Source organism: Heterodontus francisci, chromosome 40 (assembly GCF_036365525.1).
Source record: "Heterodontus francisci isolate sHetFra1 chromosome 40, sHetFra1.hap1, whole genome shotgun sequence".
In the NCBI taxonomy this organism is placed as follows: Eukaryota; Metazoa; Chordata; class Chondrichthyes; order Heterodontiformes; family Heterodontidae; genus Heterodontus; species Heterodontus francisci.
In genome coordinates, this window is record NC_090410.1 from 20,261,074 (window position 1) to 20,275,630 (window position 14,557).

General features: G+C 45.5%; 1 protein-coding gene across 1 annotated transcript in view; it reads left to right on the plus strand.

Annotated features, from left to right (window-relative positions):
* The window catches only part of LOC137353231 (synaptosomal-associated protein 25), a 109,455-nt gene that overhangs the window by 66,069 nt on the left and 28,829 nt on the right, over positions 1–14,557 (plus strand). Inside the window, exon 4 of the mRNA XM_068019309.1 lies at positions 5,994–6,042. Within this exon, the coding sequence (XP_067875410.1) occupies positions 5,994–6,042 (49 nt within the window). The remainder of the gene's footprint in view (positions 1–5,993; positions 6,043–14,557) is intronic.

Below are 14,557 nucleotides of genomic sequence, written 5' to 3' on the forward strand. Positions count from 1 at the left end.
TGGATGGGGTGCCAATCAAGCTGCTTTGTCCTGGATGGTGTTGAGCTTCTTGAGTGTTGTTGGAGGGCAAGTGGAGTGTATTCCATCACACTTGCTTGTATTCCATCACACTCCTGACTTGTGCCTTGTAGATGGTAGACAGGCTTTGGGGAGTCAGGAGGTGAGTTACTCACTGCAGAATTCCCAGCCTCTGACCTGCTTTTGTTGCCACAGCATTTATGTGGCTGGTCCAGTTCAGTTTTTGGTCAATGGTAACCTCCAGGATGTTGATAGTGTTGACGGCAATGGAAATGCCATTGAATGTCAAGGGAAGATAGTTAGATTCTCTCTTGTTGGAGATGGTCATTACCTGGGCACTTGTGTGGCATGAATGTTACTTGCCACCTATCAGCCCAAGCCTGAATGTAGTCCAGGTCTTGCTGCATATGGACATGGGTTGCTTCAGTATCTGAAGAGTCGTGAATAATGCTGAACATTGTGCAATCATAAGCGAACATCCCATTTCTGACCTTATGATGGAGGGAAGGTCATTGATGAAGCAGCTGAAGATGGTTGGGCCTAGGACACTACCCTGAGGAACTCCTGCAGTAATGTCCTGGGACTGAGGAGATAGACCTCCAAAAACCACAGCCATCTTCCTTTGTGCTAGGTACGACTCCAGTTAGTGGAAAGTTTTCCCCCGATTCCCATTGACTCCAGTTTTACTGGGGCTCCTTGATACCATACTCGGTCGAATGCTGCCTTGAGTGCCTTGCAGTCACTCTCATCACACCTCACCTCTGGAGTTCAGCTCTTTTGTCCATGTTTGGACCAAGGCTGTAATGAGGTCAGGAGCTGAGTGGCTCTGGCAGAACCCAAACTGAATGTCAGCAAGCAGGTTATTGCTGAGCAAGTGCCGCTTGATAGCACTATCAACAACATCTTCCATCACTTTGCTGATGATTGGGAGTAGACTGATAGGGCAGTAATTGGCCGGGTTGGATTTGTCCTGCTTTTTGTGCACAGGACATACCTAGGCAATTTTCCACATTGCCGGGTAGATGCCAGTGTTGTAACTGTACTGGAACAGCTTGGCTAGGGGAATGGCTAGTTCTGTAGAACAGGTCTTCAGTACTATTGCCGGAATGTTGTCAGGGCCCATAGCCTTTGCAGTATCCAGTGCCTTCAGTCATTTCTTGATATCACGTGGAGTGAATCACATTGACTGAAGACTGACATCTGTGATACTGGGGACCTCAGGAGGAGGCTGAGATGGATCATCAACTCGGCACTTCTGGTTGAAGATGGATGCAAAGGCTTCAGCCTTATCTTTTGCACTGATGTGCTGGGCTCCCTCATCATTGAGGATGGGGATGTTTGTGGAGCCTCCTCCTCCTGTCAGTTGTTTAATTGTCCACCATCATTCACGACTGCATGTGGCAGGACGGCAGAGCTTTGATCTGATCCGTTGGTTGTGGGATCGCTTAGCTCTGTCTATTACATGCTGCTTCTGCTGTTTGGCATGCAAGTAGTCCTGTGTTGTAGCTTCACCAGATTGACACCTCATTTTGAGGTATGCCTGGTGAATATGCGGAGCTATCGATGCGGAGCTATAGTTGCGGTTATGAAAATGCTACTGTTTTTGTTAAAAATATTTTTTTCAGGATTAATAGTCTAACCGAAGAAATGTTGGACCAGTTTTGTTTTCAAGAGGACACTGAAAGGACTTGTTTGACAATGACATTAACTGGTTGTCACATGACTAAAGTTAAAAATAGAACTGAAACCCTGGTAATTGGGGAAGATGTGTGCAGAGAAGTGACAGATCAGAAGGACAGAACCCCAGCTCAGCTCAGCCTGTTCCATCTCTTTAAAAGGCCTGAAGGAGAGAAGAGAATTCCCAAGGAAGGAAAGAAGACCACAACCCAGCTCAACTTTCCAGCCCCTCTCCAAAAGACCCTGAGAAGTCCACTGTGTCACCTCATCTCGTCTCCTGTCTTTGAAGAAAAGCTTTCTAAATTAATTCTCAGTCACCTGAAAAGAACTATTCTAAACAATACCAGTGACCTGTCTATGTGTACGCGGAGGCTAGACTATGTATCAGTTTTGGAACACAACAATGAGCAAGTATTCAGCCTAAGTGTTTTTTTTTGTCTTTTTTTGTAACAGAGCTCCAAAAAGAATCCCTTTTTTTCCAGTTAACCGGTGTGTGTGTGTGAGTGAGTGTGAGGGGCTAAGGTAAAAAGGGAACTCTAATAGTTCAATCTGTGTGTTTATGCTTTACTTCATTACTGGTTAAGACTTGTTGTATAATAAACTGATCATTTTGTTGTTCATTAAAGAAACCTGGGTTCGTGTGTTTCATTCTGGTAAAAATAGAGTATATGATTGACCGTATCAGTAAGTGGGAAAATTTAAATATACGTTGTGACCTGTGGATAAGTGGAACTAGAATGAACGGTCGTGACAATGCATGTGTGCAGGTAATTACCCAGCATGTGCCCTACATTCCTGGATATCTAAGGCAGGTGATTCAGCTTAGCAAACTATCTTACTACAGGACATGTAATTATTTGTATAAAACATCCTGTGCACTTGGCGAGCTGCTTGGAAATTAGTGCTCGTGACTCACTAAGAACATTGGGTAGCTATGTTCAATGTATCTGCAGGGCAATTTAACAATAAATATTTGAAGGAGCTGTGTGTTTCAAACAGCCTTTTTCAATATGTGTAAAACTCCTCCTGGGTCTGGTTCCCAGGACAAATTAGATTTTATCGTTTCACCAACACTGGAAAAAGTCTGAAAGAGGCAGTGAGCTGTTTCAATAACAACAACTACATGTATTTATATAGCACCTTTCAGGTCGCAAAATGTTCCAAAGTGCTTCACGGGAGTATTATCAGACAAAGCTTTCATTATATGAAGGATAGGATTCACTGTCTGGGTGGTGAGCCTTCATCAAAACTGTGAAAGAGAGAGACGCTGACAGGATTAAAAGCAAAATGTGCTGGAAATGCTCAGCAGGTCTGGCAGCATCTGTGGAGAGAGAAGCAGAGTTAACGTTTCAGGTCAGTGACCTTTCATCAGAATTGACGATGAACTGATGAAGAATCTGAGCAGTTCTGATGAAAGGTCACTGACCTGAAACGTTAACTCTGCTTCTCTCTCCACAGATGCTGCCAGACCTGCTGAGTATTCCCAGCGCATTTTGCTGTTATTTCAGATTTCCAGCATCCGCAGTATTTTGCTTTTATGACACTGATAAGGATTGTTTGGTGAAATATTTGAGAGTGAAAGATGATGCGGGCGAAAATTCAGACACAATATAACTATCCAGAAGTTTTTTTAAAAACTATTAATCCAGAAAGAACTTTGTCCATTATATTCATGATTAATATTTGTATATAACTTCAACAATATTTACCAAATTTTCTTTCATACTTCATAGTTTACACTGAATTATAAATGAATATTCACACTACTTTAGTCAATGTTTACTCAGGTCCATATCTCATCTTTGTTATCTCTGCTCCACGTTCCCTCTGGTCCGTGTACCCTCTGTTCTCTTTACTCTGGTCTGTGTTTTCTCTGGTCTGTGTTTATTATTCCATCATTTCTGGAGAGAGAGCATGCAGTGCAGCGAGACACCTGCTTAGTGAGCAGACTCCTGCAAGCAATGTCCTCTCGATTTTGTTTCGTTGTACGCGGCCCATTCATTTAAGTACATGGGGCCTTTAGATTTTTTTTGCGCCGCTGCGCAAAACGTGTGCATAGCCTGCTCAGGAATTTCCAGGTTGCTGCACAGCTTAGAGGGAACATTGCCTGCAAATAGCGTCACTGTTAGTCTTCAGAGTCACGTACCTCTACAAGGACAGATCAGAAAACCTAAAACTTCTGGATTGGCGCAGGACAGGGTCCGCTTATCAGGATTGCAGTGAGGCAGCTAAAATAGAAAGTAGTTTTATTAAATATCTGAATTGACAACTATGATGCTGGATTCTTTGAAACTCAGCAGGAAATACAACATCCATTACCAATTGTAGTTTCATTCCTCCCCATGTCAGAGTCGTAGAGTTATTTACGCACAGAAGAAGGCCATTCAGGTTTACAGGATTAGAAATGAGCCCATATAGATTGAATGGAGTTTTCACTATTTACCTACATTTGCTCACAAACTGTCAGGAAGCTCCCTGTGTGACGTAATGTAGAGTAGAATTAATGAAGAGAAGACAGAGGGTGGTAGTAGATGGAAAGTATTCAGCCTGGAGCTCGGTGACCAGTGGTGTTCCGCAGGGATCTGTTCTGGGACCTCTGCTTAGTTTAGTTTAGTTTAGAGATACAGCACTGAAACAGGCCCTTCAGCCCACCGAGTCCGTGCTGACCATCAACCACCCATTTATACTAATCCTACACTAATCCCATATTCCTACCACATCCCCACCTGTCCCTATATATTTCCCTACCACCTACCTATACTAGGGGCAATTTATAATGGCCAATTAACCTACCAACCTGCAAGTCTTTTGGCTTGTGGGAGGAAACCGGAGAACCCGGAGAAAACCCACGCAGACACAGGGAGAACTTGCAAACTCCACACAGGCAGTACCCAGAATTGAACCCGGGTCGCTGGAGCTGTGAGGCTGCGGTGCTAACCACTGCGCCACTGTGCCGCCCGTGATTTTTGTGATTTTTATAAATGACTTGGATGAGGAAGTGGAAGGCTCGGTTAGTAAGGTTGCCGATGACACAAAGGTTGCTGGAGTTGTGGATAGTGTGGAGGGCTGTTGTAGGTTGCAACGGGACATTGACAGGATGCAGAGCTGGGCTGAGAAGTGGCAGATGGAGTTCAACCTGGAAAAGTGTGAAGTGATTCATTTTGGAAGGTCGAATTTGAATGCAGAAAACAGGCTTAAAGACAGGATTCTTGGCAGTGTGGAGGAACAGAGGGATCTTGGGGTCCACGTCCATAGATCCCTCAAAGTTGCCACCCAAGTTGATAGGGCTGTTAAGAAGGCGTATGGGGTGTTGGCTTTCATTAACAGGGGGATTGAGTTTAAGAGCTGCGAGGTTATGCTGCAGCTCTATAAAGCCCTGGTTAGACCACACTTGGAATATTGTGTTCAGTTCTGGTCCCCTCATTATAGGAAGGATGTGGAAGCTTTAGAGAGGGTGCAGAGGAGATTTACCAGGATGCTGCCTGGACTGGAGGGCATGTCTTATGAAGAAAGGTTGAGGGAGCTAGGGCTTTTCTCATTGGAGCGAAGAAGGATGAGAGGTGACTTGATAGAGGTGTACAAGATGATGAGAGGCATAGATAGAGTGGATGGTCAGACTTTTTCCCAGGGCGGAAAGGGCTATCACCAGGGGGCATAATTTTAAGGTGATTGAAGGAAGGTTTCGGGGAGATGTCAGAGGTAGGTTCTTTACACAGAGAGTGGTGGGTGTGTGGAATGCACTGCCAACGATGGTAGTAGAAGCAGATACATTAGGGACATTTAAGCGACTCTTGGATAGGTACATGGATGATAGTAGAATGAAGGGTATGCAGGTAGTTTGATCTTAGAGTAGGTTAAAGGGTCGGCACAACATCGTGGGCCGAAGGGCCTGTACTGTGCTGTACTGTTCTATGTTTTATGTTCTAATGCGACAGTGACTACATTGCAATAAAACTTTGGCTGTGAAGCATTTTGGGATGTCCTGATGTTATGAAAGACGTCCTTTCCTTTAATCTACCCCCTAGTCTAATTTCTACAAGGCCTGTAGGTGCAATGGGATAGTTTGATGGTGATTTAGTGAAAGTTGAGATACAACTCCATTGCTAATGTTTATATGTAATTAGTTTAAATCCTAATGCTGATCTGTGATATTCCAGCATGTATTGGCTATATGTTTATCAGGAATCTACTGAACGTTTTGTGAAATGGATTGGATTGTTGATATACAGACACTTGTTCCATTCCGAATGATTCCCATTCTGTCCCTCTCACATTCTTTTTCTTTTCAACTCACACAGAGCAAAGATGCTGGGATCAGGACTCTGGTCATGTTGGATGAACAAGGAGGTAAGTGGATTTCAGAGATATGGATACATATCCAGAATGGGGACGAGCGATGGTGTAAATCATTAACCACATTGAAAGGTGAAAGATTTTAGTTTAACTGGAGGGTATAATTTCATGTGATGAAACTCAAGTGGAGAGCACAATTTCTTCCAATAGTTCAATGGATTAACACCTTGCTATGTGATGCTGACCAATTGTCTTTGTTTCAATTCCCAGTCTATGCCGAGTTAGCCAGCCCTAGCTGTGGTCTCCGCCAGGATCAGGCAATCGGCTGACACTCACTTTCTAGGCATTTGCATGAAGAAATGTCACTTGGGTAGGGCTTGGGAGGGTTGTAGAACCATATTCATGGAAGGCAAACTATACTGAACTAACTGAGAAGCCGATCCAGCCTATTGCACACGGGTTATTGACAATAGAATCATAACCAGGCTTTCTATTAACCAAAACTGTAAGTTATTTATTCACAATTTAGTGAACTATATTTAACCCACTAAGATGAAGAATATTTTGGAATGGTAACTTAGGGAGCTGGAGGAAGGGCAAGGGACTGTTGATGCCCAACTAAGAGATCATCAGTTCTCTCCAACCATGTGATCACCAATCCCCCAATCATGTGATCACCAATCCCATTCAACCATGTGATTGCCAATTCCCCCAATCATGTGATCACAATCCCTTCAACCATGTGATTGCCAATCCCCCAATCATGTGATCACCAATCCCCTCAACCATGTGATTGACAATCCCCCAATCATATCACCAATCCCATTCAACCATGTGATCACCAATCCCCTAATCATGTGATCACCAATCCCCCAATCATGTGATCACCAATCCCCCAATCATGTGATCACCAATCCCCTCAACCATGTGATCACCAATCCCCTCAACCATGTGATTGACAATCCCGCAATCATGTGATCACCATTCCCCCCCAACCATGTGATCACCAATCCCCCAACCATGTGATCACCAATCCCCCCAACCATGTGATCACCCAGCATTATAGGTAAGAATATTCCTCTTCCTCTCACCTCTGGTTCTTCTACACCCATCAACAGATTGTAAAATCCACCCTGTTATTTTGTTTTACATTTTTAGACACGTTGGGGCATCCTATTCCACAAAACATACAGTTCAACTTTGGAGAAATGGCTGCCCTAAACAGGAGGCAATAAGGTCAATAATGCGGTGAATTCTTTTTGTAAATAATTTTGACACATAACATTGGCTAAGAACTAGACACACATGTAGATCCAAGCATAGAATCCTCCATGTGTTTCAAACAGCTTGCCATTCCCTAGTCGAGGGAATTGAATCTTTACTTAAAAAGGAAATATTTACAGGGCTCAGGGGAAAGAGCAGGGGAGTGGGGTCAATTAAATAACGCTTCCAAAGAGGCCAGGTGGTCTCTTGTGCTATATGATTCTATGATTTTAGAATTCTTCAACCATAAAACATTTCCCAATTAGCTCACTTTTAATCTTCAATTCCCTTCTATTTCTGAAATACTAACATTTGCCCACATTACTCAAATCCAGAACCTTGGAGAGGCCATTTGGCCCATTGTGTGTGTGGCACCTCTTCACTAGACATTGCCAAAACCAAACCTTCTGCCCCGCTCTCTTCCTCTAAAACTCTTATCTTCCTGCGTTTCAAATCTTTATGTACTCTTGCTTTAAAAAATCTGTCTCAAATACTTGCTGTGATAAAACATTCCAGATTCCAACAAATCTCAGTTTACAGAACATTTCATAGAATCGTAGAACCATTCTTTCAAAAGTTACAATTGAATCTGCTTCCACTACCCTTTCAGGCAGTGCATTCCAGATCATAACAACATAATTTCTCCTAACTTCTAGCCTCATCATCTTCATGACAATTTGAGTCCTGAATAACACTGGCTTAGATCAATGTTCTTGCATCCAAAAAAACTGAATAATCTGACAATCACCAATTCTCAAAAAATACGCAGATAGCAAATGTTGTTTGTAGTTTCTGTTATTACCTAGAATTCCATTAACAGTATATATAATACGGGAAGGCAAAGGGATCCCATGCCTTTCTCCCTCCCCACCCACCTCACCCCCAGCCTATGTTTCTCCACATCCTCCCAGTGAGCAAAGGAATTTGAAATGAGTATTCCAAATATAGCAGGGAAATTTCTTAATGTTTAGTTCTCAGTGCTGGTATTAACATTATGTGCTTGGAAGGTGTTGGGTGAAGGAGCCGTTAGGCATTGGCCTACCACTTCTGGGAACTGGGTTCAAATCCGTTCAGACTTAGGGAATGGGCCTGCAATGGAAAACTGTCCCTAATTCAAACCCAGTTGCTATTGTTGCTGAGATAACAATTTCACTCAAACACTAAAAGGACGGCCTGTAGGTGAATTAGAAAAAGCTGCGCTTCTGCACTTGGGTTGAGACACAGAGGCCTTGCGATTAACCTCCACCCCCCACCCCCTCCATAACAGGTAGGAAAGGGTCAGGATGGAAGAGGGAGTTTAAAATATCAAATTCGAGCAACCTGACCCCATTCCCACCCCTTTGAATTTTAACATACAGAAATCAGGCCATTGACGAGGCCCAGCAAAAGGCCCCTGGCCTCAAACCCCCAGTCTCTCCCCATTTCGATCCCCATTCTCTTCCCTGCTTCAATCCCCAGTCTCGATCCCCAGTTTCTCCCACCAGCCCCAATCCTCAGCTACCCCCAGCCTCGATGCCCAGTTCCCCGATCCCCAGCCCCGATCCCCAGTCTCCCCCACCACCAGCCCGGGACATGGCCTGGAGGTGATGTTCCCGTGCCACTAGATTTTCCTCCTGTATGCTGGTCAGGCTGTCAATCCGGCCAATTGCGGCTGGAAGTTGGCCCATCAGTATTCTAATGAGACCCTGGCTCCATGTGCTCAGCCTTGCTGGTTTCTTGCCCTGATTACAGGCTCCCCTGCATCCTCCTCAGTTCTCCATTAATATCAGGGTCATAGAATCATAAGCACAGAAGGAGGTCATTCAGCCCATCATGCCTGTACTACCTCTTTCTATCCAATAGCCCCACTCCCCTGCTCTTTCCCCATCAGACATACTGGTTTACAGCCAGACACATGACCCTCTCAATTCACTTCAATGGTCATTGCCTGCTGATAGGTTTGGTTACTGTTATCCCCATTGTTGAGACAGGGAAAGAGGGAGCATTATCCCCATGTTCTACACGATGTGAAGACGCATGAGGTGCAGCTGGAAAGCTTCTCTGCACCCTCATAGAAAAGGTGATTCTTTTGGCTTCACAGAGATGTAATATTTTGCGGTAGGAAGAATGGGAGAACCCAGTGGGGTTAAGGGCGGTTAAAAGACTTAAGTGCATTGAAGGAGTGACTCCACACAATTCAGCAAACCCAGAGAGGCAGGGCACTCACTGGGAGCTCATCTCAGTCAATGGCAGCACACAGTTTCGTGCAGGTGGAATGGTTCTGACAAGCATCACTCAACGTAGAATCGCAAAGAGCGGGATCCAGGCAGCCAAAGGAATGGCCACCAATCTGGGGGTACAAGGAGAGGAGTGAGGCAGAAGAGGCTGGAGTCAGGCGAATGCAGAAGTTGGGGCGGAAGGAGTTGTATGGCTGCGGGGGAGGTTCAAGATATGGAGGGGTGATCGTGGAAGGGTTAAATGAGGAGAATTTTAAACTGGAGGTATTCTCTATAATTCCTCACTAACTGAGCAGTAGGTCTGCAAAAAGAACAGTAGGATTGTTGATGTGGGAAATTTAAATGTCCAAACAGAGAACAGATGGGATTGATAGAATGAGTCAGAGCTGCCAGCAATGACAGGGCGCCTCGTCCTCTCCGTTCTGACTCTTTAAAATGTTATCCATGTGAAGAATGAATATTGCAGTGTATTTTGAGTTCTGTGCTTTCAAACCAATGACGTGGGATCCCACCCAGATAGAAGGGATTGAGGATTCAAGTCCCGGGTGGCCGTAAATCTCAGGCAGAGGGAATTAATTTTTTACTTCTTTTTTTCTTCCCCCAGTTTCTTCACCGCTAGTCCTGAAGGCATAGTGGTAGGAATGCCGGGTGTAGAACGGGGGCAGTAAGGGGCCAATTTCAGTTACCGATGCCTTACGCGCTAATGATGCCTGAAAGACATCAATTTCAGGAGGATTTTTTAGGTGCCTTTAGCAGACGCCTGAAACAGGCATTTGACTCTGAATTTATGTAATGCCTGTTTTGGGCCACTCTTCCAAATTGGTCTACTCCGCCAAGAACCATTCAACAACTGGCGCAGTGGCCACTGCCAAAGGACAGGCCCCGTCCCCCTCCGGTGACACTCTGCCCATCTCCTGGGGCGTCCCCCTCGGGACAAGCGGTCTGAAATTCATCTTTTTAAAATGGGCTGTGCGACAGGTTCAGCTAATTGATATTAATAAGGCCCGGGTCCAATTTCGGGCCAGCCTCGGGCCTCCCAGTTTCGGGTGCATGCTGACGATGTGCTGCTGGTTACGTGCCTGAAAATGCATCCGTAAACCAACATTTACCCCATTGACAGTAGCTGGTATTCAGCCCCATGTGCACTAACCAAGTTGTGTTACATCTTCATGGGCTAGCCCTGTGACTGCCAGCTATTTGACTGTATGGGGTATCATAGCTGTGCCCAACCCTGTTCGCACCTGATGTCTGGCAGAGGTCACTAGATAGCAATGAGAAACAGGAATCCTGGCTGATTTTTCAGTCAGTTGCCAACTCAGCAGAGACCCAAGATTCAATTGAACTCCGTATTATATAGTGTTAGGGAGAATTTACAGCACAGAAACGGGCCATTCGGCCCAACATCTCCATGCCAGTCTTTATTGTCCTTATGAGCCTCCTCCCACCCTTCTTCATCTAACCCCATCAACATGTCCTTCTATTCCTTTCTCCGTCATGTTTAACTAGCTTCCACTTGAATGCATTTATGCTATTCACCTCAACCACTCCTTACCCAGCAGTGTATTTATCCCTTGCAGGGGCATGAGACTAATCACCAATTCAAAGGACTGGCTGTCTAGCTACAACTCCAGTATGGTGTAATTCATCTCTAAATGGTTAAGAGCTGGTGCACATCACACCACAATGTGCCGGTAGCACTCAATTTTCCAAAGTCAGCACTTGCTTAATTACAGTTAGCTTCGGACAGCTGCAGGGATCTTGGTGAGAGTTAAAAACTGCATGTAGGTATGTACAATTAAAGGGCAGCAGCAGATTAGGGGGACAAAAATCCCTGCCATCTTCAGAAAGATCTCAAATGTCATTTCACTCTGTTGGGGCCTGTGCTAAGGCTGAAGAAGGAGAGGGCTGAGAGATGAAGAGGAAAACTAGAGGAGGGAAACCTAGTATATAGGCAGAGGTCTGTGGATAAGTAATGAAGCAGATATGGCATAGGATGGGTGCAGGGAAGGTGGCTTGTTTGCTACTCTGGGCATTATTCCCATTTGGCAGCATTGGGAAGGAGCTGGAAGCAGGCTGGAGGCTGGTGTTATAATACTAGTTCTGTGCCACACATTAGCTTTGTATCTACCTCCCTGCTTTACCAGCAGGCTGAGAGGGCTGTTCATCCGAGTATGCCAATGCCTGCAGGGATGATTTGGTGACATGTTAAGGGGTGTAGCCAAGCAGGCTAAATGAAATACCTTCTTCCATGCAGTTTCCCTGAAATGACGGCACACTGTGGTTGATCCGTTGAGGAGTATCCTCAATTAGAAATATTCAAATCTCAAATACTGAATTTTATGGAGTGTTTGTTTTTTGACGGGGACCCAGGCTCACACTATGGCAATCCCGAGATGTGGGTCCTGTCGCATTTAAAACCACTGAAGCTTGCTCAGGCCGGCTACAGGTCCATGGAATATACAGCACCAAATCAGGCCATTCGGCCCAGCTTTTCCATGCTGGTGCTTATGCTGCACACCAGCCTCCCCCCATCCTACTTCATGTCACCCAATGAGCATATCCTTCTGTTCCTTTCTCCATCATGCATAGATCTAGCTTCCCCTTAAATACATCTATACTGTTCAACTCAACTACTCCCTGTGGTAGCAAGTTCCAAATTCTAATCACTCTTTGAACGAAGAAGTTTCTCCTCAATTCTAAATGCTTTGACTGGTCTAGGGGTTTGCTTTTTACCCTCTGAGGGGAGGACCTTCTTCCCTTCCCTTACATGGCAAATGGTGGCCTTGGTGGGGGGGGGGGGGGGGAGTGGGGGGGGTTGATGCCAGGGGTCGCAGACTCCCTAAGCCAGGAGTTGCTAGGCTGGGGGTAGACCCAGGATATTAGTAGCAGCTGGTATGCCTCCACTGGCTTGGCATACCGAGCCTCCACAAGGCTGTATGTGGGCCCACTGCAGGACCATTAGCTCAGCTCACTCCCCTGCCCATTGGAAGGGCGCTGGAGTCACTGGCAGGCAGGTGCGAGATGGAGATGTGGTGAAGCAGCACTTGCACCCTCCTGGTCCCAGCGAATGAGGGGCTCGCCCAATGGCATCCCAGACTCTGGCAGTGTTGCCACTGGAGGGGTGGCACCACGGGCGTCGTAACCCTAGGGCACTCAGGACCAGCCTGTTGAAGCCAGACACTGACACATGACAATATAGAAAGAAAGAAGTACTGTAAATGGTGGGAATCTGATAGTAAAGGAAAGCACAGCAGAGCAGACAGGCAGTACCAGAGAAAAGGAAAAAAGAACAGGGACAGCATTTAAAGCTGAGCGTTGTCGCTACTGAGAAAGGTTCAAATACAATCATAATCTTACAGCACAGAACAAGGCCCTTTGGCCCATCTTGTCAGTGCCGACTCCTTGAAAGAGCTATCCAATTAGACTCACCCCTCCTGCTCTTTCCCTGCAAATTCTCACCCCTTTAACAATTTGCATTAATCCACCTTCCCTTTCTCAAAGCTGCTGAATGTTCAACATTTGCTCTTTTTAATCAGTAAATTCCTGCCATTGTTTCCCTTCAGCCTCCACCTCACCTCTGTGCTGTGAAATGAATTATTCTCCTCGCTGATGTGGCTGATTGCTCATTACCCAGCCAATAGATCAGAGAAGGAAGCCATTTGTGTAGAAAACCTATCAAAGTGTAAACAGTCAGTGTGTTGGCACCTCTCCCTCCATCTGCATGCTGGTGTTGGCAGATCCCGTGGCTGTGATTTTTCCGACAGCTTTTCTGAATTGCGCCTTAGACTGGCAGCCAGTAGCCTTGGGATTTAATTACTGCAGGTTTTACTCAGTGGTTGATTTCATTTACTGCCCTCCCCCCCCCCCCTTCCTCCGCTCCTCCCTCCCCCACTCCTCTCCAACAGTTGCTGACTGCAGATGGGGGCGGGATCCACCCGCCCTCCGCTCTGCCTCGCCCACCTGGCCCATTCTCCTCCACCCTTCAGCCTAAACAGTGAGAGGCCACAATGTAAAGGCAACAATTGCCCACTGACAGTAAGGCACGGTGGAAACTAAATGATTGTAAGTATTGGCAGGCTGATTAACCATGGGGTGCATCACAACTCTCCCTATTTGGTCCTTTTCTGACACACGTGCATTTTCCAGAGCTGGAGTATGGGAACCCTGGCTGTTTGCCCCCTTTCGCCCTGCTCCCCCTATCTCCCAGCCCGTTGGTGCTTAAACCACTTCCGTTTTACTGCCACTCAAGGCCAGCACAGCACAGACTGTCAATAAAACTTGAAAAATACCTGGTCTGTGAGGCTCATTGCCTTTACCAGCTAAACCACCAAGGGGAGCCGCCTTTAAACGCATAATATAGGAACCAGACATATAGAAGACAACCTGTGCATGTAAAACAAGCACCAATATTGTTCCAACTGGTACTGAATTTGTGAATCGAGTCGGAGTGCTGTGGTCTGTATCCCAGTCTGGGAAAATACGTGGTTGCCCAAATACTCAGCGGTCCGCCATAAATTTCAGCAAAGTGCCTCCCAGCCAGCAGGGATATCTAATGTAGGGTCTTAACCCCTAGGTTAGTACATTCACAGAAAATTCCTTTGTTAGTAATTGAATATCTGTCTTAACCCAGTAAGAACTGTGCACAGAATGGAAGCTTACACAAATGACATTAATCACTACCCTATCAGAGGGGTGTTAACCCCACAGTGACTCTCCAGCAGTATGCTGGGAATTACAAAATTAAAAAGTCTACCCTTGTAGGTCAGAGAATAAATAAACAATTTGCCAACTTCAATCTAAAAGATTACCGTTGCCAATATTAGTGGGAAAATACTCAACGCATTCGGTATGACACTATCTACTATTCAAATTAAACACTTAGACAAGCACATCGATCATTTAGTCACTGGTACAGACAACAGTCAGTTTTAGCCTTTTATGTGCAATGCTTTACATAGAATGACATGGAATGGACAACACAGAATCAGGCCATTGGCTCAACCAGTCCATGCCTAGTGTCTGTGCTCTACACGACCTTCCTCCCACCCTTCTTCATCTCAGCCCATCAGCATATCCTTCTATTCCTTTCT